This window comes from Balaenoptera physalus (genome assembly GCF_965194825.1).
Source record: "Balaenoptera physalus genome assembly, chromosome: 16".
Taxonomy (NCBI): domain Eukaryota; kingdom Metazoa; phylum Chordata; class Mammalia; order Artiodactyla; family Balaenopteridae; genus Balaenoptera; species Balaenoptera physalus.
Window position 1 is genome coordinate 50728993 of NC_138898.1, and position 27303 is coordinate 50756295.

A 27303-nucleotide genomic window follows, 5' to 3' on the forward strand; every position below is an offset into this window, starting at 1 on the left:
GCTGGCACCTCTCAATGGTTATCTTTCCCTTTCCAATTTCAGATTAGAGTTTCTGGCAGATGAATCACACTGTCGACTGGCATCGTACCTGCAGTTCATCAGAGCCCCAGAGGATTTTTCTCCCACTTGAATTACTATCTCTTTTTAATCCGGTGACTGGTGTCAGGGGCAGCTGTCACGGAAACACCTGGGCTGGCCAGGGATGCCCAGGTCAGTCTCCATGTAAGTGGCCTTCGAAGGAGGGAGGCCGTGCGCTGCCCACCTTCCATCCTGACTGGCAGCCACCCCACCTTGAAGTCTTAGAAGCTGTAAGAGGAGCAACGCTGGTTTGCAAAAGTGAGCAGACCCTCATTTGGCTTCCCCAAGAGGCGCTGGTCTGGGGGATGGTGTGAACCCTGTGCAGCCGCAGCTCAGCTGGGAAGGAGACCGGAAATGCCTCGTGTGCAGGGCAGCCCTGAGGCAGAAACTGCCCCCCCTTCCGGCTGTTTTTTCTGCCATTTCTCCATGAGGAAGGGCCTCTGGGTATCAGAAACTTGGAGAAAATGAGGCACATGCATCTCTCAACCTCCCCATTGGAGAATTCTCCAAGGTCCTGCAGTTACTGGGGAGGCTGGGAAAGGCAGGGCTTTGGAGGGGACAGACGAGGCCCTGTGTGGCGCAGTCCCTCTAAGGAAGCAAAGGAACAGCCAGCTCCGTGTGCCAGCAGTGGGGCAGGGGGTCAGAGGGGAGGAGAGAATGCTGTCCTTGGACTCTGCAGATGGTCGTTGAGGCAGAATCTGCAACTCCTAGGTGGCTCTTCACTGCCTTATCTGCCAGAGTGGATTCTCATCTCGGGGAGTAGAGCTTTGGATTGATTTCTGTCATTTCTCTCTGGAGGCACGTTGGTTGGACCACGCCCAGTGTACACTCTCCCAGGTTTATAAGACCCATGCAGGAAATAGAGACCCAGCACCTTGGTGCTTTGTTTCCCAATTCCCAGTCCACTACACACATGGAAAATCTCCCTTCTCTTCTTGCAATGTGGACACTCACACCTTCCAGGAAGAATGACCCGGAATTTTGATCCCCAAACACTTCTGCTTGTTAACCAACTTTCCTCTATTTAAATTCATGTTCTCCTAAATATGAGTCTTTTCAGCAAAGAAATAACATTTAAAAAAATACTTAGCTCTGGAAGTTACAGGAGAAATGCAACTTAATAATAGTTTGGGTAATTTTAAGTGACTACCCCAATGCTTGAATCGTATACTCCCTGGGGTTAAAATAAAGCCATCGCTTAATGTTTAAAGGGTTTGGAGATTTTATCAGGAAATCAGCAGGTGACTTGCTGGGTCAAAAGTCAGAGCATGGGGTTCCAGTCCAATAGCATTTACTGTGATTCCCTGTTAATATTTGTTATTTGTCAAGGGATACTAAATGCTATACTCAGAGTTGTGGGGAAAGTCAGTGTGGAGCGCTCATCAGCCCCAAAATAAGAAGAAGGCGGCATGCTTGATTTCACAAAGCTACGGGTGCAATGTGAGTTGCTGCTCTTTTTGGCTTTTGCCATCGGTTTTGTCCAGCAAGACCCCAAATGGCTCATTCCCACCCACCTTTCAACATCCTCAGCTGGAGTTGATTTTAAACCTTGCCAAGGCTCTCTCTTCCCGCTCCCTGTAACTTTTTTCTCCGCACTTTGTTCTTTCAGATCTCAAGTTTCCTTCTTTTCTTCTGGTGAAGTCACTCACCCCTGCCTGCCGCCAGGCCCCATGCCTCATCTGTCTTTGGCCTGAGCTGTGGCTCTTATAAGATGGGCAGTCTGGGGTGCATGCATGTGCAGGCGTGCCCGTGTGCCCGTGTGCATGGCCTATGTGCATGCAGGCATGTGTGTGCGTCTGTGTGAGTTCCCACTCTGAGGGGCACCAGAACACTTAGGACACACGCGTTTCCCCACACAGGGCAGCTTGCACTTACATAGTTTGAGGCCAGGTCCGGGTGGAGATAGTCGATCCCTGTGAAAAGACAATAGTACAGAACAATAGATTAATACCTGCCACGTATCCTCAGGAAAGCTGCTCGAGAAGGCGCGCCCCTTATGTGCTGGCACCAGGAGATGTGTGTTGGGGGGTGAGCGCTGGGCCCCAGCTTCGAGTTTCCATCCCTGGGGGAGGGTGCTGCCCCGCCCACTTGGAGAGCCAGCGGCCACCAGATGTGTCAGAGGAGGGAAGCCAGTTAGAGCTTGAGGCCCCAGGATAACACTTCTGACATAAATGCCAGCTTTGTGACCTTAAGACGGATGGCTCAACAGAGAACTGGTCTAAGAGAGATTTGTGGAAATCCTGACATTTCTAAAGCATCAACTGGCATTTCTTCTGAAATGAAACCGGTTCTGGGGAGGAAGAGCGATTATTATTTAACAGAGCCCGGACAGCAATGGATTAGGAGCGCGTTGCCTGGCCCAGAAACCAGAGGAACACGGCTCGGCGAGAAAAGCCATTAGGCAAAGGGCAAGTGATTTCCCACGAGGTGTCCTGGGTGGGAGCTGGTTCTTGCCTCTGCAGAAGGCTTTCCAGGGAGCCTCCCAGCAGGAGTCCTGCCCTTTCTCCCGGATGTGGCCTGTCTTGCTGTCCAAGAGTTGTTGCAATGGTAGAATTTTGGTCCATGAGCACTGCTGGGTTCCATTAACACGTGGATCTAGAAAACACTGTGAAACTTCAAAGGGCAAATTGCAAAGCTCTCATCCAGGTCTGCAGAGCCATATAATCATTGCAGCAGTGACAACAGAGAATCCAGCCCTCTCAGAAATCGGCTGGCTTCCTGTACTACCTAGCATCATGGTTATGAGTGTAGATTTTGTAGTCAAAGACTCAAGTTTTAATCACAACCACGCTGCCAACTGGCTGTGTGACTTCAGGCAGGGTGCTTGGCCTCTCTGTGCTTGCTTTCTTCTCAACCTGGTAGGGGTGAGAACAGGGTGGTCCAATTATTCCAGTGGCATTCGTAACTCTATTGGGTTGCAATATTTGAAAGCCAGAAGCGTCATTAAGTCCCTATCATAGTGGCCATCTTCACTGCATGCACACCAAGGCCAGGCCACACTGCAGCTTTGTCCTGTGAAAAAGAACTTGTATCCAAATGTATATCTCTAAAAGGAAGTTTTCCTTTGTTTTTCCTGGTTACACAAGTAATTTCTGGACTGGGAGTCACTGTTCTGCTGACGTTTTGATGTTTTGACATCGGAAGCAATTGCTGTCCTCAGGCTGCTTGTGAGAGTATAGCCAGGCCCTTCCCCCCCACCATCCTCCTCTCCTCTCCCCAAAGCTGCAGGAGGACAGCAGTCAGGAGATTTATTTATTTATTTATTTTTAAATAAATTTATTTATTTATTATTTTTAGCTGTGCTGGGTCTTCGTTTCTGTGCGAGGGCTTTCTCTAGTTGTGGCAAGCGGGGGCCAGTCTTCATTGCAGTGCGCGGGCCTCTCACTATCGCGGCCTCTCCTGTTGCGGAGCACAAGCTCCAGACGCGCAGGCTCAGTAGTTGTGGCTCACGGGCCCAGTTGCTCCGCAGCATGTGGGATCTTCCCAGACCAGGGCTCGAACCCATGTCCCCTGCACTGGCAGGCAGACTCTCAACCACTGCGCCACCAGGGAAGCCCCGCAGTCAGGAGATTTAAAGGCTAATATTATAAAAGTTTCAGACCTTTGCTCTGGACCCTGATTCAGAGATGGTCAGTGTAGGCTGTGGGGTGGAGTTGGGGACAAGCACAGGCTACGAGACCAACAGATCAGTTCTGTCCAGGCTCAGACACTGTAATATTTGTGTGGCTTTGGCCATATAGCTTCTCTGAGCCTCAGTTTCGTCATCTTTGAAATGGGAATATTGTCTACCTTGCAAAGCAGTTTTCGAGGTTGGAGCCAGTTCATTCAAAGTGTTTAGCTTGCAGTAAACACTTAATAAATTACATTTCTTGCATCCTCATTAGTACCTTCATCTACCACATTATTAGGGTTCTGTGGATGGTGCAGATGAGCAGAAATATTTGAAAAATCTACTTGGTTTTAGAGTGTTGTGTTGAAATTAAATTGTCCTATATGTTTGTGGAAATTGGTTACATTTTTTGAACTCATTATTAGGCAAAACATTTTACAACATACAGATGAGTTTAAAAGATACAGAGAATACTTTTTTTTCTTAACAGGGAGTCAGTTTTTTTTTAAATATATATAATTATTTATTTATGGCTGTGCTGGGTCTTCGTTTCTGTGCGAGGGCTTTCTCTAGTCGCGGCAAGTGGGGCCGCTCTTCATCGCGGTGCGCGGGCCTCTCACTGTCGCGGCCTCTCTTGTTGCGGAGCACAGGCTCCAGACGCGCAGGCTCAGTAATTTTGGCTCACGGGCCTAGTTGCTCTGCGGCATGTGGGATCTTCCCAGACCTGGGCTCGAACCCGTGTCCCCTGCGTTGGCAGGCGGATTCCCAACCACTGCGCCACCAGGGAAGCCCAGGGAGTCAGTTTTTAAAACATGGCCTCAAGTTCTGATAGTGCAAGTTATTTAGGAAAGGAATTTTCTAAGAGGCAGTAGTCTCTTCTCTGTGATGGGAAAATATTAAAGCAAAGAGGTAATTTGAAACCAGAAGGAAATCAGAATGAAAATAAGATAAATTTAGCCTAATTAAAATAAAGGATGTTTAATTAGGTTAAGTGGAAGACTGAATGTGAAGTTAGAACAGATACAGACTTTGGTCTGAGGAAGAAAATATTATTGATAGATTAAGGATGACAGACATGACTCAGAAAAAATAATAATGAACTAAGCATGAAAATAATAACCTGGCAATTAAATAGTATTTCAATATTTTTGTATATTTGATTATCTTTGAAGGTGGAAGTCACTGAATACATCTTCTTAATCAGTTTGTTTATTTTTCAGTTCTTATATTCACTCTTATTTTCATTCACTGGTTTATTTTCAGCAATGAAAGCCAGGTGCTATGTAGGTCCTGGAAAAACACAATTTAGACACAGAACCTGAGCTGTACAACCATGTAAGCCTCACTGTCTACAGGGGGCACTGACTCATCACCAGCCAATCATAATGCACACAAATGACAAATACTTGGTTATATTTTTGTTCATAAACCATTAGTATCCTGTCATTAGTTTGAAAGTCTAATCTACAACAGTCCATATTCTCAGGAATCCCTGGCAGTTCTGGAGACCTCAGGGAATTAGTGAGCTCCATGTACATATTCTTAGTTATAATGCTAATTGTTCAGTTGAGATGTATAACATTTCTGGACTCTGGTCCTAAGCCCAGTTCCTTCCATTGTCCCAAGAGAGCTAGCCCTTGCACCACACTGAATGACTTATATGTTGATGAGGAGTAACCTCAGTGGATGGATTGGATTTTTCAAAGATGGTGGCCCAATATCTCCCATCCATATGGTCTTCTACAATGTGACAATGTGAGCCTCCCATTGGAGGTCGGTCTATTCCCTCCTCTTCAATCTGAGTGGGCTGAGTTGCTTCTACCAATAGGATATAGTGGAACACCACTGTGTGACTTCCAAGTCTAGGTGAGAAAAGGCCAGGCATCTTCCCCCTGTTGCTTTTGGACGTTCGTTTACTCTGAGGCAGCCAGTTGCCATGCAAGGCGCCCACTTGCAGGTGCTCTGACAACCTCAGCTGAGCTCCAGCAGCCAAAGTCAACCACTGGCCATGGGAGTGAGCCGTCTTGGACGCCCAGCCCACCCTAGCCTTCAGATGACCCCCACCCAGACAACGCCTGACCTCAACTGCATGAGAGACCTCAAGTGAGAACTGTCCAGACTTCCTGAATTCCTGTGCCACAAATATTATGAGCAAGATAGTTACTTTAAGCTGCTAAGTATTGGAGTCACTTGTTACACAGCAATAATAACGGGAACAGACACCCTGCTGGACCTTCTGGGACCTGCAGAGCCCAAGGTAGGAGAGAAAACACCGCTTTTCAGAATATGACAGAGTTCTAAATCTCCTGGAAGGCTGTGGGTGACTGTCTGGCCCTGAAACTTGTACCTCTGCTTATAAGGATGAGGCCCCATCACAAAGTCTCACCAGGGAGGCGGAGCCACAGGGTGTGTTTCAAGCACTGAAGATGGTGGTGAAGATTAGTTTGGGCAATTTCTCCTCTCCCTAAACCTTAATTTCTTCATCTGCAAAATGTGGATAATAATAACACAAACCTTAGAGAATAATTATGACTGTTTCCAAAATGTTAAGTGGAGCCTAGCACATAGTACTCTCGAAATGCTAGTTTTTATCTTTACTTCAGATTGAAAGCTCTCTCTGACCCTGCCTCACTGGCCTTCAATCTTACTTCCTTGGCTCCATCAGCTAAAGGACTTGACTCATGCCTTCGCTGACCATCTTTGACCTCGATAGCCAGCGCCCGTCCTGGGGCTGGGTGACTCCTGTCTATCGCCGAGTCTCCTTATGGCCACATCCTACTTTCCAGGTTAAGTTCCCAACACCAAACAATTCCATCACAACAAAAGGGATAAATCATCATCATTAAGCAGGGTCCTTGCTGACATCAACATGCCCAGAATGTCAGAGCAGACACTTAAGAAAGTCTTTCTGCCCTTTTGGCAACAGTTAGCCACGGAGGTTCTTTCCCAGAGGTATGTAGGGTATGGCAGTCACATTGGGTTGCACCTAACGAAAGCACCTACATGAAAGCAGTGAGCATCTATCAAGTCATTGGATCTAGCAGAGGGGATGACGGCTGAGTTTTTGAGCTGGGCAACCAGAGAGGGGTGAACGGGTATTAAAACTGTGCTTGTCCACAAATCGAACCTTCCACACGCAGATCACCAATTATTTCCCACACAAGGCAGGCTTGTAAAATATGACATTAATTTTGCTCTTAGGTCTCAGGGTCAGCATCCGTGTGTGTCTTTGACCTTGTTTTGGGGTGATGTCTTGCTGAGAGACTATCTGGGGAACGATTCCACACCATCCACGTGTGCAGGCAGCTGAGAGAGAAGATGCAGCCCTGATGCTCCCAGCTCATCATCTCTGCTTCCCGTCTGTGGCTGTTCAGGCAGAGATGCCCCACCACATGGTGAGAGGCTGTGCGTCTGGTCTTGCCCTTGCCGTGGCCGCTCTTGCCCCGGCTGCGCTCATCTTGCTGTTCAACAGTGGGTTTGGAGAACGGCTTAGTCGTCTTCTTTTCTTCAGTTATCCTACTGGACAAGCATGTGCCGATTTCAACATAGCCACAAATCCTTTGTCTCTCTCCACACCAGGAGGCAGGATCTATTGATATTTCTCCTCCCCTGGAGTCTGGCTCTCAGACTGTTTATCCCGTGGAAGGGGCAAAGCAATGCGTGCCCATTCCAGGTTCAGCCTTTGAGAGCGCTGGCAGTTCCTGCTTCTTGTCTCTTAGGATGCCTGTTCTTGGGAGCCCCGAGCCAGCCGTAAGAAATCCAGCCACCCTGCTGGGGAGACCACGTGGAGCGGGAGGGAGGCCGAGCTGTTTTAGCACCCAGTTGAAACTCCAGTTGACACTGGCCCCAGCAGCCTTCTTACCCCAACTGTATGAGAGACGCCAGAGAGACCAAGAGCCAAACTGTCCCTCTGAGCCTGGGCAACCCACAGAATGGTGAGAGTTAGCAACAGGGTGGTTGCTTTAAGCCACTCAGTTTTGGGGTGGTTTGTTCTGCAGCAGTGGACGACCAAAACAATGGAGAAGTTAGGAATACAATTGAGGGGCAGAGAGTTCACTTTTTTTTTTGAATCTCAAAGGCCAGTAAATCAGCAGGAGAAATAACATCAAATAGGAAATTCTGCTGAGACTTTGTAATGGGCTTGGCTTCTCGGGCCAGGAAATGTGGACCAGAGGCAGGTGACGTCCTCTCTTTAGCTCTCTTCAGAAGGGACGAAGAACGGTCAGTCAAGGGGTCTGGAGTTAAAGAATCGTGAAACGGGCATCTCGGGGGCTGTTGGGGGTTCTGTGAGAGCACCGTGCCTGTCTGTGGCCACTTTTAAGGGTGCTTCTCTGGTCCCCCACATCTGTGTGATGAAATGGTGATTACAATGTATCCCAGGCAGGTTTCCCCGAAACCTACATGCATGTTTCTCCTGGGTGAGCTGGCCTCATCCACGGTGGTTTCTAAGCCAAAGCATTAGGAAGGAGAATCAGGTAAGCTCTCCACATTGGCACACGCGCGCGCACACACACACACACACACACACACACACACACACACACACTCTCTCTCGTGAGAGCGCCTTTCTTCTTGTGAGAGCCCTGGCCCCTGGAGAAAGCTTTTACATCCATTTCAAAACACCTCACACCTCAGAAAACACTGCGCATTGTTTTTATGTTAATATTTAATGAGCCCACACAAAGACAGTGCTGATTTTAAGCACGCTGGCTCTCCTTGTTTTCCCATCAATCCTGCTTCAAAGGCTTGCTGTAGAGAACATAGTGTTCTCTGAGGATCTTGAGAAGAGAAAGGCTCCATTGTTTCATCTCTGTATAGACTTTATATGTAATTGGACCAATAGTGCACAGTGCAGCTTTTACGCAGGACCCAGACAGCTAACGAAGAGCAAGAATACACCCCCGACGGGACGACGGCAGGGCAGAGATGCTCCAGAGTCTTGGCGGAGCCAAGGGCATGTGTAGTTAGAAAAACAGCAATTCATCAAACCCATTGGTTTTCATATCACAAACTATAAAAACGAAAGCTCTGCTAAATCTTTGCTGGGCAGGCATGTGGGATAAAATAACATATTGCAGGGGGCATGTATAATAAAATGTCATCAGTTTGCTTTACAAGGACTCATTCTGAAAGTAGCAGTAAAGTCAAAATTCTCCAAACCCCAATCCCGTTACTAAAAAGCTGTTGTGGGGATCTAGAGCCACACTGACTAATGGAAATTTCTGGGATGCTAGAAATGAAGTTCAATTGAATTGCCACTAGCCCCATGTGGTTAGTGAGACCTTGAAATGAAACGAATGTGATCGAGGAATTGAATTTTTAACTGTATTTAGCTTTAACTAATTTAAACTTAAATGTAAATAGCCACATACTGCTACCACACTGGACAGTGTAGATCTAGAGAAATAGATGGTAAATATAAACAGAAGCTGTTTTAAGGTAAGGTGTAAGCAGTGGCCCAATAAGAAATTACAGTTCAATGATGGTCAACTTTCATTAGTTCATTTTAATTTTTTTAACTTATTAATTCGATAAATATTTGTGAAGGGCATCCTCAAGCTTGAGGACCACTGATGTGGAGAAATGTGAGGATGTCGACACAGTATAGACGACCATGCCCAGCATCTGGCCATTCTGCCTCTAATTTGCATCTCCAAAACAATGAATCTTTTGTGTTCCAAAGGTGTGCAAAGACACACTTGCTTCCAGGTGATGTACAGCCTTTGAAATACTCACCATCGTCCATAATTCCAATGGTAACACCTTTCCCTGTGTATCCCAGCTCCCAGGCTTCTGCCACATTCAAGTCAAGGCCAGGAGTACCATCAGCTTGCCCGGTATTGATCTGGTTCAGGAATTCCAAAGCAGAGAATCTTATTAGTTTGGTGTAGGTGGTAAAGCACCTGCGTAAATGTTTACTTGCCACACTCCTCAGCCACCCGGTATTCCAGGGCCAGATAAAGGGCAACATCGTCCATGAAACAGTGCTTTGGGGTGTTTTCCCATCCACCTCTTCTAGTCTTCTCCCTCCATTTTTTGATATACACAAAATCGATGTTTTCTGTTTCACGGAAATACGCAAACACAGTTTCAATCTTCCTATCTCTTATGACTAGATCATTATCTTTAAACTCCTTAGAGCCAACATTGCAAGAAACCCTCCCCAATTTAGAATTAAATGCTCGCTCTTGTAGCTCTTTTTTTATCCCTCACTTTCAGAATTCAGTGCATATTGTCTCGGATTATTCTTATTTGAATGTGATTTCCTCACTAAATAACAATATTCTTTACAAGAGGGAGCATGTTCTATTTATCTTTGTAATTTCAGTCCCACCACAGCAAGTCTTGCTTAAAAATATTTGTTGAACTGAATTCAAGAGAGTTGGCTCAACTTTGGTGCATGTTCTAATGCAAAAACCAAAAATGCCTTCCCCCTAAAAAATCAAAAAAGAAAGAAAGGAAAAAAAAGAAAAATTCCATACAAATATGTTCACTACCCTCTTTTTATGCTTTTTTGTCCTGTGCAGATTTTCTCAAAGATAAATCATAAAAAAAAATAGCGAAGTCAGAGCTTGTACTGGTAGAAGCCCATAGTAATGAGCTGGCTGTTACAGTGTTGCTGAAACATTGTGTGAATGTCATTAGTGCTGTTTATAAAAATGACTGCTCTTCCCCTCCTAGGCACATGCGAAGATGACACCCCTCCATCCCCTTGGAAGCTAGAACCACATGACTGGTTTGGGGCATTGGAATGTGAGCTCATGAACCATTTGTCACATCCAGGCAGGAGCTTTAAGAGCCAGAGTGTGATTTGCCCCTTCCCCTCGCTGAGATGCCCATGAAAGCAGGGGTTGGGATACAGCTGAGATGGAGCTTGGGTCCCTGGGGATTACAAAGCATTGGATGTGAAGCATGAGTGAGAAACAAGCTTTGATTCTGTTAATCCACTGCGATTTGGGGATTGTTCGTTATTGCAAGAAACGTAGCCGATCCTAATACACATAAGCTCATTCAGTTATGCAGATTGGATTTGTAGAATTCCATGCCCCAAAGCATAAAGCATAGTCAAGCTCTGAAGCCCCAAGAGGGAAGTTGTGATGCATTCCTACAGTGGGCGGTTTATAAATTATAAACATTTATAAATTAGTCACTCCTTTTCCTTCAATATGCCCTGCAGTTTGGGTTGGTTTGGAGACACTGAGCCCCTTTTAAACATAACCAACTCACCCAAATAGGTCAAGAAGGACTGCTGGTGTGTGAGAAAATATTCACTTCACCAGGCAGACGGGGTTTCCATGCCTTGAATCCTGCATCAGTTAAGCCCCAGTGAACTGATTTCTTGTCATTATTTTAGGAAGCACTAATACATGCTACTTTTGTTACTTTAGCCTCTGAGCTCTCTTGCTTGTCCCTTGTGAAGTCACCTGATTCTTTTTCTTATGCCTGTGGTTCCACCATGTCCTCCAGTTCCTCTGTCCATTGAGACCCCCGGATTGCTCCTCCCAGAATTTTGACTTGACTTTCACATGCTTTTGCAAGTCTTCACTCATACACTGGTCTGGGAGAATCTGATCAGCTCTTGGTGGTTGCTTTGACCCTAGGAGGTCATGGCTATTTAAGCCGTTCCAGAAACAAAGCAGATTAGAGGACAAGATGCATGGAGGGTGATAGAAAATCAATACCTATCAGAGGGGGCACTGAGTCGCTAGCACCGAGTCGGGTGCTATCAATACCTAAGCTAGTTCCGAGTGGGGTGTTAGCTGACATCCCACAGAATAATGAGGAAATAGAAACGCATCTTCTATCTGAAGTTCCAAGCTGAGAAACGTTAGGAATGATACCGAGACGCTTACCAGATACCACTGCTTCGTAAAAAGAGGGTCGTTCATGTTGATGTAGATCTCGTTGATGTCTCTATACCCTCGCTTTTTTCGGTTGAACCCTTCCTGTTGCAAGGCCCTCTTTACCTGGAATGACAATACTGGCATGTTACCTGAACACCCTTCTTCTGGACTTCATTTCTACAAATTCAAATTCTGTTTGTATATAATGTGTTTTTGGTTTTTTTTTTCCTCAGAAGAAACCAAGTTCATTTCATGCATATTCTTACTTTATGATTATTTTCCAAGATCATTTACTTCTGCTTGCGCTCAACAAAGAGGCCTTGGGGATGGCTCAAAGTGAGTGTCCTTAAAATAAGAAGGAGATGGAGAAAAGTATTCTCAAGGGAGATAAGGCGGTAGGGGCATTAGTGAAATAAAACAGTGAAGCACTTCTATTAAGGAAAGGAATGTGGATTCATAGAGGGAAACAGTGGAACTGGCACAGACTATTTTTCTGGAGGGCTTCCCAGCATCCATTTTGGGAATCAGCCAAAAACAAAACAAGAAAAACCTGCCTGACAAGCCAGCAAGTCCACGGCAAAGTTCTAGAAGGTAAGTGAGGCACCTTTGAAGATAAATTGATGCTGTCCTTGCAATGATGACGCTTCATTTGGGGACAGTCAGACAGAACCCCAAGCCCTTGGATGGAAATGAAACTTAGGAGCTGAATTAGGAGGCTCCTGGCAACAGCTGGGCTTTGTCCCAAATGGGAACCTTTCTTTCACTTGGGCAATAACTAGTTCATTATCCAATAGCTGTGGCCGAGCATCTACATACTCAAGGACTATGCAAATGGATAAAAGGGTGTGTGCTGGGTGCTTTTAATTTTTTAAAGTTATATTTTGCTTCTGAACATTCATTTCTCCTTCTGCCAGGACTCCCCAGTGCATTTGGGAGATTACCTCAAGCCCACTGGGTTCTGTGTTGGTGGGAGTGAAATTCAAGGCACCAGCCTCCTGTAAAGAATCTGAAGCCTCTCTCTGCCTCAGAGGTGCCTCAGTGGGTATCTCTCTTCTAGGATATGAACCTTGGGAAAGTGATGTGAAGGCAGAAGGGACCCTTGGAGGCTATTTATCTCAGAGGCTCACTCACCAGGCTCTCCCCATAAAAGATCCTGGCCATCGTCATTCCCACAGCCCAGCCTGGAGCTCCCCCAAGACCAATCCATCAGCCTCCTACAGACTGTGAGCTCCGCATCCCTTTCCAACAGATTCACTTTCGTTCACATGACCCAGAATCAATTTCTGTTGCTTGCACCCACAAATTCTGACATGGGATGAGGGAAAATAGAAGACTCCAAGTCAGGAACAAAGGGACCACAGATGTGGCCGATAACCCTCCCTTTCCTTGCTGCCCTGGAAGGCGGGGGAGGCTATGGGAGGGTAGTTCCTCACTTCCCTGCTCTACATGCAGACGCCGGAAGGCCCGGGGCTCATCTGCAGAAAAACTCTAATTCTACGAGAAATTCTACTTCTAGAGAAGTAGTGGGTATGGCATTTGCTCTGTGAGTTCTTTGAGGGGAATTCCAACAAGAGACAGTCATTGTGGCAGAGTTAACCCCTGCCCCCTGAAAGAAATAGCAAAATAACTGGAAAAAATGGGATGGATGGTTATTTTTATAATGTCACAAATCTGGACACAACTAGTGTCCATCAAATGGAGATAAATTATGATTCAAATATATCTATTCATATATGTATGTGAGTGTGTATATACATGTACCTTCTGAGAAGCAGATGTCAAGAGGAGATTAAATGTGTAAGGATTTTGTTAGGAGAGAAAACACAAGAAAGTGATGCAAGTTTGACCCCATAAAGAAGGGAGTGAACAGGCGGAGCCAAAGTGTCCTCCACTGCCCATCCACTGCCCCATCGCCTGAGGCAGGCTTGGCAAGGCTGCTGGCGATCAGAGGCAGCTGCTGGAGGAACCCTGAGTCTCTCAGGGTAGAACTGCGTCAGCACGCTTGCATCTCCCATCCTCGGCTGGAGCAGCTGTGGAAAGTGTGGCCTGTGGTCAACACAGTGGTAGCTTTCAGAGGATGGCAGCTAGGGTCCCTGAGGTCACAGGTCTACAAGGTGTAGTCTCACAGCTGCCACCATATATATATGTGCATGTATATATGTTATATATATATATATATATATATATATATATATGCTTATCTATGCATTTCTGTGTGTGTGCATTCATTAATGTAGAATATTTAAAATGTTGAAGTAAATGTAGCTCTTGTTGGAGCCCTGGGGGGCCACCCCAAATTGTGCCTCAATGGCATATTGATTATTTATTAAAGTTACTTAAGAAATGGCCAATGCAAGAGGGACACTCTGACCCTCCTTCCTGCCTCCCTAGAAACAGGAAATAAATCTCTTATATGAAAGGTGCACTCCCTGCAACTGGAGGTAGAAGGACACCCTATCACCAGAGACAGGGAATTCGAAGCCAAGGAGCCTGTATAAACAAACCTTCTTACTTCTTTAATTCACTACCTCAAGCCCCAATTCTATTTAGATTATTCACTAATTGGGCACCCAAAACCTGAATTTCTTCGTCCTGTCAATTTTTCCCAAATTTATTGTTTCTTTGTCTAAAAAGTATAAAAGCTTCTATGAGACCTGCACATGCATGAATTAAATTGTGTTTCTTTTTTCTCCCGTTCATCTGTCTCATTTCCGTGTATTATTAGTCCAGCCATAAGAACTCAAGAGTGGTAGGGGGGAGATTCCCCATCCCCTACATTCTCAACCTGTAAAGAACCACCACATGCCCCCTCAAAACTTCCTGTTACTGTGGAAGCAAGTTACTGGCCATCCATCCTGAATTCGCAACTTCCCATTTCAGTCCCACAACCAAGTCTTTACCTGCTCTGCTCACGGATGGGAGCCTTGCCTGACTTCCCCTGAAGGGTCCCCATTATACTGGACTCATATTGGAAAACTCCTCCGCAAGTTGTTCCCAGCAGTGTAAGGACAGGAAGACTCATCTCAGATTCCATCTTTTCCAATAACGGTGGAGGAATGGCTATTACAACACCACTCCAAACTCAGTTAGACCAAGTGCATTCTAATGAAAGGCTGTTTAAATTCATTTCCATAAAATTAATTTTTAATTCCATAAATTAGGTTTTAATGGAAACCAATGATGCTTTAGGATGTTGTGCTCCCTGGACGGCGCCCTCCTTGCAACTCAAAAGCACTGAAGCATGACTCAAGGGTCTGCCATTTTGCACCTCATGTTATTAAAAATCAGGAATCCTAAGACACTGCAGAGGGCTTTCTGAATCGTGACCTCAATGAAGATCACAGTTACAATTCCAAGAGAGATGAACACCTTTAAGACACATATTTTCACTTGTTACACACAAAAAACTGGAGAAGAGTGCACCCCCCCACAATGATGCCAGGTACTGCCATCAGCTGTTTCCATTTTTTTGGTTCTTGTCCAACCCTAACTTGCATTTTAACCTAATTTTTACATAATAGTAATCATACTATAGATAAAATTGTGTATCCTTTCTTCATTAAGTATCTAATCATAGAAATTTTCATATGTTGCTACATAGCTCTCATCTTTTATTTTATCTTTTTTGGCCGTGCAGCCTGTGGGGTCTTAGTTCCCTCAACAGGGGTAGAACCTGCACTTCTTGCAGTGGAAGTGAGGAGATTTAACCACTGGACTGCCAGGGAAGTCCCTCTCATCTTTTAATTTTTAATGACTACCTAAATATTCCATAGAGGAATGTACCATAACTTACCCAATGAGTTCCCTCTTACTGGTCATCTGGGTTTTTTTCTATTATAAGTGAAATTGCCATGAGCTGAGAGATGAGGTTATAAACTAGTTTTAAAGACTCCTGGGGAAGATTTCAGTGTTACAATTCTATGTGTGATAAAGCTCTTAATGTCAAAGAAGTATTTCCAAGCATTTATAATCCTCCCTCACATTATAACTAAAAGGCCACTTTCATTCTCTTTTCTCCCTCCTCTGAATTGTGACCTTTCACAGACAATTCCTTTCACTACCACTTAGATGTAGTACGAATGACATGCATACAACTTAACCATAGCTTCCTGCCTTCTCAAAAGAAACAAAAAACAAAAACAAAAACCATACAGCTAGCTTCAGTAGAATTCTCCCCCAAGTTGGCCCATTGACCTAAACATTTATACAAATAAGAAATATAAGAAAGCAGGTGTGTGTGTTACTGGGTATTATTTTATTAAAAATGAACAGAAGGATATTCTACAATTCTGGTTCAAATTTTAAGCCTCAATTTGACACATGTGCAAACACAGATTTTACCCAAACAACACCCACTGCCTTTGCTCTCCTGGTGTCTCTCCTTAATTAAGAATTTTTCAGTCAACAAAAGTTTTTGTGCATCTACAGTGTGCTAGATACAGATGATACTAGGGTGAAGAAGACACCACCCCTGCATACTGGCGTACTATTTTATAACTTATGTTAACAAGTTACTTTCCCTACATTTAGCCTTCTCAACAGAACTGTGGGTGGGTATGGTTACAACTGAGGAAACGAAGGTTCAGAGACCATTGTCCAAAAACTGAAAACACAACAGTCACCCAGGTTGATCAGTTCTAAAGGCCATGAACTTTCCACTAAAGCACGCAGTCTCTCCCTAAGGCACGGAATACAGTCAACCTTCCTGTATCTGGGACAGCATAACTTCATAAAACTCTCTAAGGATCAGGGCTGGGATCACTTCCCTGCTGGGCTGATAATTAAACAGCTGCTAATTAGCACCGACTGTGCAGGGCCAGGGAGGGGTCAGGAGAAAGGGGGGCAATCCAGAGTGCTGACTCCAAAGGGCGTGCAGAACATCTTGGCTTGAAGTGAGCATGAGAAGAAAAACCACAAAACACAAAACTGGTATGTTGCTGAGAATACTGGTTTATGAAATCTATGATGCTGTCGATCATATCACACTATTCTTTTCTGTATTACTCAGAATTATTTTGTTTACCACTATTACGCGTTGACTTAGTCCCCCTAAAAGATATATTGAAGTCCTAGCTGCACGTAAATTCAATGAAGATAGAACATGCCCTCACACCATGCACAAAAATAAACTCAAAATGGCTTAAAGACCTAAATATACGACAAGACACAATAAAACTCCTAGAAGAGAATATAGGCAAAACATTCTCTAACACAAATCGTACCAATTTTTTCTTAGGTCATTCTCCCAAGGCAATAGAAATAAAAACAAAAATAAACAAATGGGAACTAATCAAACTTACAAGCTTTTGCACAGCAAAGGAAACCATAAAAAACAAAATGAGACAAAAAGAAAAGACAACCTATGGACTGGGAGAAAACATTTGCAAATGATGCGAACAACAAGGGCTAATCTCCAAAATACATAAACAGCTCCTACAACTCAACAACCAAAAAACAAAAATCCCAATTAAAAAATGGGCAGAAGACCTAAAGAAGACATACAGATGGGCAGTAGGCATATGAAAAGATGCTCTACATCACTAATTATTAGAGAAATGCAAATCAGAACTACAATGTGGTATCAACTCACAGCAGTCAGAATGGCCATCATCAAAAAGTCTACAAATAACAAATGCTGGAGAGGGTGTGGAGAAAAGGGAACCCTCCTATACCGTTGGTGGGAATGCAAGTTCGTGCAGCCACTATGGAACACAGTATGCACGTTACTCAGAAAACTAAAAATAGAATTACCATATGATCTAGCAATTCCTATCCTGAGCATATACCCGGACAAAACTGTAATTCAAAAACATACAAGTACCCCTATGTTCATAGCAGCACTATTCACAATAGCCAAAACATGGAAACAACCTAGATGTCCATCAACAGATGAATGGATAAACATGTGGTATACAATGGAATACTACTCAGCCATAAAAAAGAACAAAATAATGCCATTTGCAGCAACATGGATGCAACTAGAGATTATCATATTAAGTGAAGTAAGTCAGACAAAGACAAATACCATATGATATCACTTTTATGTGGAATCTAAAATATGACACAAATGAACCTATCTACGAAACAGAAACAGACTCATAGACATAGAGATCAGACTTGTGGTTGACAAGGGGGAGAGGGGGTGGGAGAGGGAGGGACTGGGAATTTGGGGTTAGTAGATGCAAACTATTACATTTAGACTTGATAAACAGGGACTTCCCCGGTGGCACAGTGATTAAGAATCCACCTGCCAATGCAGGGGACACGGGTTCGAGCCCTGGTCCGGGAGGATCCCACATGCCACAGAGCAACTAAGCCTGTGAGCCACGACTACTGAGCCCGCGCGCCTAGAGCCCGTGCTCCGCGACAAGAGAAGCCACGTCAATGAGAAACCCATGCACCGCAACAAAGAGTAGCCCCCGCTCGCCGCAACTAGAGAAAGCCTGCGTGCAGCAATGAAGACCCAAAGCAGCCAAAAAACAAATCAATTTAAAAAAAGAAAAAAAAATTTTTTTAATTGCAAAATAAAAAAAAAGAAGAATGAATAAACAACAAGTTCCTACTGTGTAGCACAGGGAACTATATCCAATCTCCTGGGATAAACCATAATGGAAAGGAATATTTAAAAAAGAATGTCCATATGTGTAAAACTGAGTCAATTTGTTGTACAGCAGAGATTGGCACAGCACTGTAAATGAACTATACTTCAATTAAAAAAAAATACGGAAAACAAAATATGTTGAAGTCCTAACCCCCAGTACCTCTGAAGGTGACCTGATTTGGGAACAGGGTCGGTGCAGATATGATTAGTTAAGGTGAGGGCAGCCTGGGGCCCAGTGGGTCCTAATGCAGTGCGGCCGATGTCCTCATAAGAAGAGGATGGATAGACACAGGAGGAAAATGCCACAGAAAGACACACTCACCCTCCCCACCCATACACACCGCCACCCCCATGGCCACACAGACACAGAGTGAAGCCACCTCTGGAGGGAGGAGGCACAGGGCAGACTTTGCTACTAGAAGCCAAGGAGCCCTGGGACTACCAGAAGCCAGGAGAGGCAAGGGAAGGGCCCCAGCCAGAGATCTCAGGAGCACAGCCCTGCCAGCACATTGGTCTGAAGTCTGAACTGCTGGCCAGAACTGTGAGAGAGTAAATTTCTGTTGTGTTAAAGCCACCCAGTTTGTGGTACTTGGTTATGGAAACCGTTACAACAGCTAAGAGTTAAACTATGTCCCAATGCTTCCTTCTTATTTGTAAGCTTCATGTGGTACGTAAAGTGCTCTTGTAGTTTCATTTGGACAAAGATTGCTTTTTACCATATGTCACTTCTGCAAACAAACAAAAGGAAAATGTTAGTAAAATAAATTGGTTATGAAGTTCCTAAACTCCTTCACAGACAGAGTCAAACTCAGAGTTGTCCGTGTCTGTTTCCCTCCATGCCATCCAGTGCGTTGGTGGTCAACCTTTCTTGAGAAAATGCTTCACTCTTGTCTCCAGGGTTTTCCTCCAAGCTGCCCACACCTATTCCACACATTTTGTTGCACCAGGGGAGGCAATGAACATTTTGTCGCACCAGGGGAGGCAATGAACATTTTGTCACTCTTGGCATTTGCAGAGAGCAGTTGTAAGATGCACTTAGGAATAGATGGTGTATGATAGTTTTGGCTTTTCTAGATTTTCTGATGGTAAACTTTTCTTTTTTAATTTAATTTATTTTATTTATTTATTTTTGCCTGCTTTGGGTCTTCGTTGCTGCGCGCGGGCTTTCTCTAGTTGCGGCAAGCGGGGGCTACTCTTTGTTGCAGTGCGCAGGCTTCTCACTGCGGTGGCTTCTCTTGTTGTGGAGCACGGGCTCTAGGCACACGGGCTCAGTAGTTGCGGCACACAGGCTCAGTAGTTGTGGCTCGCAGGCTCTAGAGCGTAAGCTCAGTAGTTGTGGTGCACGGGCTTAGTTGCTCTGCGGCATGTGGGATCTTCCCGGACCAGGGATCGAACCCGTGTCCCCTGCATTGGCAGGCGGATTCTCAACCACTGCGCCACCAGGGAAGTCCTGATGGTAAACTTTTGAGGGGTTAATCACAGTGGAACTTCTCTCAGTTTGCCTCACCCCAGGACTGGAGACCCTGAGAAGAGGACTGGGAGACAGTCGTCTGTGGGAGCGATGAGGTTTTGCGGGCAGAGCCCTGGATCGGGGTCAGGAGCTCTGGGGTGGGCCTGAGGTGTAGCCACGAACGTGGGTTTGAAACCGGCACCTGCCCCTAACCCTGTGTCTTTGAGCATCATAGCGATCTTTCTGAGACTCAGTTTCCTTACCCCTAAAATGGGAATCATAATTACCTCTGAGGGTTGTTTTGAGAAATGAATCATGTCAACTGCTGTGACACACCCAGCACAGTGCCCGGCACACGGCAGGTCAGGTCCCACAAACGCCAGTTCCCTTGGTCGGTCCTCTAGTCGGCTGTCCTGGACCCGGGTGCACATCAAATCACCTGGGAGCTTTAACAGTCCCCACACTCAGGCCACACCTGGACCCAAGCAGACCCTCTGGGGCTGGGGCCGAGCATCGGAGGTTCTTCAAACTCTCCAGGGGGCCCCTCCCTGCACCAAGGTTGACTCTGTCTTAGAGGCCGGTTTTCTTCCTCCGTAAAAGACCTGCCTCCACCTCTGGGAATTGTGATGAGACTCTGGCTGGATGCAGGCTGTGGAATCCTCACTTGGTGAAGAGCTCTGCAGACGTGGGACTCGTGCCATCACCTTGCTGAAGGTGTCACCCCAAGGCGGGGCGGGGGGACGCCCACTGCCCTCAGCCAGCACCCCGCCCACTGCCGGGCCTGGCTCTTCCTCCCTCTCTGTCTGTGGAAGGTTGGGGTCGGATTGGATCATTTATTCTCTAACTGGGCCACACAGCAGAGTCAGCGGGGTGAGCTGCTTCTTAAATTAAACATTATTTTAAAACAGAGAAGTAGGAAAGAACAAAAGAAAAAACATGATTTCCCCCTACCTCCCCATAATTCCTGTTGACACTAAAAAGAATAAATAAGGTAGCACATGTGCATGATTAGAAAATGAAAGAGGTACAGTTACCTCTGTTCAGTTACCTCTGAAAATGAAAGAAAGTTACATGACGGAAAGGGAACATTTTATCCTGCCCTCCTCTTCTCCGCTCACAAATAGTTCCCCTGAAAGGTAACTGCTGCTAGTAATTTCTTGGGAGCTCTTCCAGGAAATGTTTATACATACGGTCTAATACATATATATACAGAAAGAGGGAAATTTTGTTAAAAGCAGCGTATTTAGCATGATCCTTTTACAGTGTAGTGAGTTGAATGTTCCCCCAAAATATATATCCCTCAAAAGTTTTTTTTGAATTTTATCTATATCTATCTATCATCTATCTATCTGTCTATCAATCTATCTATTAACTATCTATCTATCTATCTATCTATCTATCTACCATCTATCTATCTTTTGGGCCACATGGCTTGTGGGATCTTAGCTCCCTGACCATGAATCAAACCCAGGCCCTCAGCAGTGAAAGCACGGAGTCCTAACCACTGGACCGCCAGGGAATCCCCCTCCCTCCAAATTTTATGTCCACGTCCTAAACCCTGGAACCTGAGAATGTGACTTTATTTGGAAAAAGGGTCCTTGTAGATGTAATTATAGATCTTGTGATGAGATCATTCTGCATTATCTGGGTGGGCCCTAAATCCAATGACACGTGATCCAGAGCAAGTATCCTCACAAGAGACACAGGAGAGAAACACAGAGGAGAAGCCTCGTGGAGGTGGAAGCAGAGAGGAGAGTGATGCAGCCCAAGCACAGGAACGTGACAACCAACAGAGGCTGGAAGAGGCGGAAGGAATCTCCCCCAGAGCCCCTGGAGGGAGCACTGCCCCAAGGACACCTTGACTGTGGACTTTTGGCCTCCAGGACTGTGAGAGACTAAATAGAAGTTGTTTTAGATCACCAGGTTTGCGGAATGTGTTACTGTAGCCATAGGAAACTCATGAAACGTAGCAAATTTAAAAGAGAGATTTATATATACACATACATCTATACAATATCAATATATAATATCCATGTTTAATATCTAAATATAGATATTATATAGTATATAACTAGCAGATTTACATATATATGTTATAATCTATATATTTCTACATATCTGTAGATATATCTATTGTAATATAGATATAATATCTGGTGGTATCTTTTAAATTTACTATGAAAGGATCATGCTAACTATATATACTATTCTTTTTTTTTCTTGATGAACATAATCAAGTTTTTATTTTTTTTTCCACATTTTTTTTTTTAATAAATTTATTTATATTTATTTTTTTGGCTGTGTTGGGTCTTCGTTTCTGTGCGAGGGCTTTCTCTAGTTGCGGCAAGCGGGGGCCACTCTTCATCGCGGTGCGCGGGCCTCTCACCGTCGTGGCCTCTCTTGTTGCGGAGCACGGGCTCCAGACGCGCAGGCTCAGTAGTTGTGGCTCGCGGGCCCAGTTGCTCCGCGGCATGTGGGATCTTCCCAGACCAGGGCTCGAACCCGTGTCCCCTGCCTCGGCAGGCAGATTCCCAACCACTGCGCCACCAGGGAAGCCCCTTTCCACATCTTTGTTGGAATATAATTGCTTTACAATGTTGTGTTAGTTTCTGCTGTACAACAAAGTGAATCAGCTATACATATACATATATCCCCATATCCCCTCCTACTTGAGCCTCCCTCCTACCTTCCCTATCCCACCCCTCTAGGTGGTCACAAAGCACCAAGCTGATCTCCCTGTGCCATGTAGCTGCTTCTCCCTAGCTATCTATTTTACATTTGGTAGTGTATATATGTCAATGCTACTCTCTCACTTCGTCCCAGCTTACCCTTCCCCCACTGTGTCCTCAAGTCCGTTCTCTACGTCTGCATCTCTATTCCTGCCCTGCCGCTAGGTTCATCAGTACCTTTTTTTTTTTTTTTTTAGATTCCATATATATGCGTTAGCATACAATATTTGTTTTTCTCTTTCTGACTTACTTCACTCTGCGTGACAGACTCTAGGTCCATCTACCTCACTACAAATAACTCAATTTCATTTCATTTTATGGCTGAGTAATATTCCATTGTATATATGTGCCACATCTTTTTTATCCATTCATCTGTCGATGGGCATTTAGGTCGCTTCCATGTCCTGGCTATTGTAAATAGTGCTGCAATGAACATTGGGGTTCATGTGTCCTTTTGAATTATGGTTTTCTCAGGGTATATGCCCAGGAGTGGGATTGCTGGGTCATATGGTAGTTCTATTTTTAGTTTTTTTAAGGAACCTCCATACCATTCTCCATAATGGCTGTAACAAGTTACATTCCCACCAACAGTGCAGGAGGGTTTCCTTTTCTCCACACCCTCTCCAGCATTATATATACTCTTCTTAACAAAACCTCTTTCATTCCCTTTAACAGATGCATATTATTTCATCATGTGGTTCAAGAAAATTTCTTTATCTCGTCACCTGTCGAAGGATGCCCTGGTTGGCTGCATCTTTTGTTGTTGTTATTTTGCAGTTCCACTGAGTGCTGCAGTGAATATCTACACACACACACACACACACGCGCACACACACACACACACAAACACACACACACACAGAGTGGTGATGTTTCTAAAGTATGTCATCAGGATAAATTATAAGCAGTGGAATCGCTGGGTTGATGAGTACGACTTTAAATTTTCATCAGGCAGTTATTGCCAAATGCCCTCCAGAAAGTTTATAACAAATTGCGTGCTCACTGACAATGCATCAGAGTGTGGGGAACTTTAAAAAGTTATGGATCTCAGACACCGTAATGGGGCTGTTCTGAACCAGGGGCCTGGGGTGCTGCCCGGGAACCTGTACTTTGAAGAGCTCCCAGGGGACTGGGCTATAGACCGGGGCTGAGAACTTCAGGAGGCTCCAAACTCCGAGGTCCCTTCTGGTTCTCTGATGCATCCAGTGATGCTTCTGTCTGGGGAAGCAGAGGTTCCGAGCCCGGCCTCACAGAGCAATCGTCTGGGGAGTTGTAAAACGAGTCCCTGCGGGTGGGTCATGGCCTCTGGTTTTCTCGAGCTTTCCAGGTGATTCTGAAGAGCCCCCGGGCTTGAGACACAGTGTGCTGGACTCCTCTGCTCCCCTTTCTTCTCTCTTGACCCCGTCCTGACACATCACGGACAGAGAACTGAAATCAAATTAAACTACAGCTGAGAGAGGGACAAAGTGCATCTACACTAAGCAACTTCAAGAGTGCGCTCTCTGGAGGAGAACAAACCCAAATCCCTAAGAAAATACATTCTGTTTACTCACTAAAAATTCATCTCTCCTTATTCATCTCAGACTAGTTGCTGGGAGTGGGGAGAGGGCAGGCTGGGGGCGTGGGCAGTGGGAGGAGTATCAAGAATATAGCCAAGCTTCCAAAGAACATTGTTCTTTAAAAAATAATTAAAACCCTCTTAATTTGTGAGGTAAATTACCTAGCGTTTATTATGGGCCGAGGACTTCCGTTCCCTGATAGGTTCAGACAAAACAAAAATAGCTGTTCCAGAAACATCCTGTCCAATACATCAGCTGGAACATCCGTGGGTGGACTTGAAGATGAGTCCACACGGGGCGCAGGATTAAGACTGGAGTAGACGGCCCTCTGGCCCCTGGCCTGACCATCCTGTCTGCTGTTACTCTCCTGGGGAGGAGGGGAAAGACCCGTCCTTTCTGCTGTGTCAGCCAACCTGGAGAGAATCTGTCTTCCTCTTGTGAAATGCCAGAGGTGCGCTGGGGGGCTGTCCTTTGAAGATTTGAGCTGCCGGGGAGAACTGAAATGGATTGGGGTGGGCTTCATCTCACGGAAAGGACAGTACAGCTTGACTTCTATTTAGTATAAAATGTGGAAGAGGAGGCTGCGTGGCAATGTGGATGAGTTGGTCTTCGGGACAGGCAGGCATGGAGGCCCTGATGTACCTACTGTCCACTGCTGTGACATCTCGAGCAAGCTACAGAAACTCTTTAAGGCTCAGTTTTTTCACCTGTAAAATGGGGATGAGACCTAACACCGACTCACAATGCTTGAGGGCTGACTGTGTGCCAGGTGGTGTTTAGTCCTTTTCATACCTCATCTCAGATAGTTTTCACAACAACCTTGGGGCGGGGGCAGGGGGCTAGGAGGGAAGGCATGAAGAAGTTAAGTGGCTGGAAAAGTCACACAGTTAGCCAAGGGTGGAGCCATGAGTCAGATCTGTTACAGGTTGAATTATGTCCCCCTAAAAAAATTCATACCTTAACGCTGTAACCCCCAGTATGTCAGAATGTGATCGTTTTTGGAGAAAGTGCCTTTAAAGAGATAATTCCGTTAAAATGAGGTCATTAAGCTGAGCCTTAATCCAGTATGGCTGCTGTCCACGGAGTGAAGACAGACACCTTCAAGGCATGGAGAAAGGCCTGGAATAGGTCACTCTCTCATGGCTCTCAGAAGAAACCAACCCTGCCGATACCTTGTCTTGGACTTCCAGACTCCAGAACTGTGAGACATAAGTTTCTGTTGTTTAAGCTGCCTGGTCTGTGGTGCTGGGTTACGGCAGCCCTAGGAAACTCACACGTTGCCCCAGCAGACCCGTTGCACAGTCTGAGTATACCCCTACTGTCCCAGGTGGTTGCTTTGCTCCTGCCTCATATTTGGGTCGTGGTGAGGGTGAGGCTCAAATGAGACAATGCAGACACACATCCGGCCCCTGGTATATACTCAGTAAACGCCAGCAATTGCTACCGGAATTATTGCCAGTGTTGTCATATTTCCGGCCCTGTGGAAAGATAGCGGGGTGGCGCCTTCCCTTGTTCCATCCTACATCAAGCCAGGGTTGTCTTTTCCCAAAGCAGCCCAGAGAGTCTTTGATTCATTCTTTTTTTTTTTTTTTTTAATTATATTTTATTTTTGGCTGCGTTGGGTCTTCGTTGCTGTGCGCAGGCTTTCTCTAGTTGCGGCGAGCGGGGTCTACTCTTCATTGTGGTGCGCGGGCTTCTCATGGCGGTACCTTCTCTTGTTGCAAAGCATGGGTTCTAGGTGCTCGGGCTCAGTAGTTGTGGCGCACGGGCTTAGTTGCTCCGCGGCATGTGGGATCTTCCGGACCAGGGCTCGAACCTGTGTCCCCTGCATTGGCGGGTGGATTCTTAACCACTGCGCCACCAGGGAAGTCCCTGATTCATTCTTCTTGCTCTTAGCTAGTGGAAGACAAATCAAATTCAACATGGCAAGAGAAAGCAGCTGGAGTCCATTCCCATGTGTGTCCTGACAGCAGAAGACCCCCGGGCAGGAAAAGCACATCTCCACTTCTTTGCCTTCACCTTTCCAAGGCAGCATGTGAGCTCAGTGTTTGCACCGAGGAGCTGAACACAGCTCATCAAACAAGAGACCCAGAAAAGCCCTCATTGCTGGGGTGATGTGGGAGATTATGGAGGAAGGAGGCCACGGCTAAACTCAGATAGTCCAGTTCCTCACTTTCTACGAACCGTTGGCCTTGGTTGTCAGGATCTAGAGACGGAGGTTTGGGGAGGGAAGACTTGACCCAGGGAGGTCCATCACCGGCAAGCAGGGAGAGAGCAGGCAGAGAACAGTCGGAGAGTCTGGCTGCTTAACTTCCTCCTTGAACAGGCAGTTGTGACTTTTTGAAAGTCCAATTATAGGCAAATCACAGGGCTTAACTTTTCAAAGAACAGGGAGTTAAGCCACAATTATGGTTGAATGCACCATATTGATTGCCCTCATTTAGAGAGGTGTGAGAGAATGAAGACGATCAATTGAGGGGAGAGGATATGGCTTCGTGCCTCTGGCCACAGTTCCAGCCACTGCGTCTCAGTGACAAGATATTAACAAATTGCTATCTAACTACTAAAGCTGTGTATACAAGCTATGCTACGAGATAAGTCAGTGTAATTAGGGAGGGATCGAAAGATGCTTCTAGTAGAGCGAAGGGCAGAGGCCACTGACAGGAATGCCTGTAGAAGGTAAAATTCCAGCTGGAATGTGTGTGTATCATCATGATCTCAATCTTCATCTAGCTCCCGTTTCCACGGTGGTGGGGAATGTCACGAGTTGGATTTAGGGGATTATATTACAGAAAAGGAAATTAAAAGACAGTAGGTGCTGTGCCAGATGTTGGGACAGGGATGGTTAGACTGGGGTACACTTGAGAGGATGCCAGGATCCCCTAAATGCTGTCTGTGGCTACAATGACATGACCCTTTCAATGAGGTTCTCCTGACAAGTGAGTGTGGAAAAGAAGCAAAGCAAGTCTAAGTCGCTTTAATATATTAATAGCTTTGGGTATTGATCCAGAGCCTGTTGGCCAGGTGGACGGCTCTGATTCCCGTTGCAGGTGGGCAGAAGGACCTCAGTCTAACAGAGCAGTCTCCTGGGAGGTCAAATGGGGGGAGGAGGAGGAGGACAAGGGGGAAAAGAGGAGTGAGGCAAAGGCTCTGCCCTGTCCACTCCAGGTGTGGTCCCCTCCGAGTGTCCTCACACACGACCAGCCCACTCAGCGCTCCAACTTCCTAGAAAGGCACCGGGAGAAAGAGGTGAAGAGAGGCCAGCAGGGCCCACAGAGAAAGTGCTCATGGCACCCAGATGGGAGTGAGTGGCTACATCCCCTGCAAAGCCTCCAGTGTGATGCTGGTACATGGTCCAGTTCTGCTAGTGGACCAGACAGAGGAGACTGGGTAGGATGTATCCAGGATGTCCCTGTACTTTGCTGGACTGAG

The 27303-nt window shown here is 45.7% G+C and overlaps 1 protein-coding gene across 1 annotated transcript in view; it reads right to left on the reverse strand.

Annotated features, from left to right (window-relative positions):
- Positions 1-27303, reverse strand: part of PCSK2 (proprotein convertase subtilisin/kexin type 2) — a 220554-nt gene that overhangs the window by 92646 nt on the left and 100605 nt on the right. Inside the window, exons 3-5 of the mRNA XM_082431692.1 lie at positions 11542-11655; positions 9425-9533; positions 1954-1991 (exon numbers count right to left, since the gene is read on the reverse strand). Of these exons, the coding sequence (XP_082287818.1) occupies positions 1954-1991; positions 9425-9533; positions 11542-11655 (261 nt within the window). The remainder of the gene's footprint in view (positions 1-1953; positions 1992-9424; positions 9534-11541; positions 11656-27303) is intronic.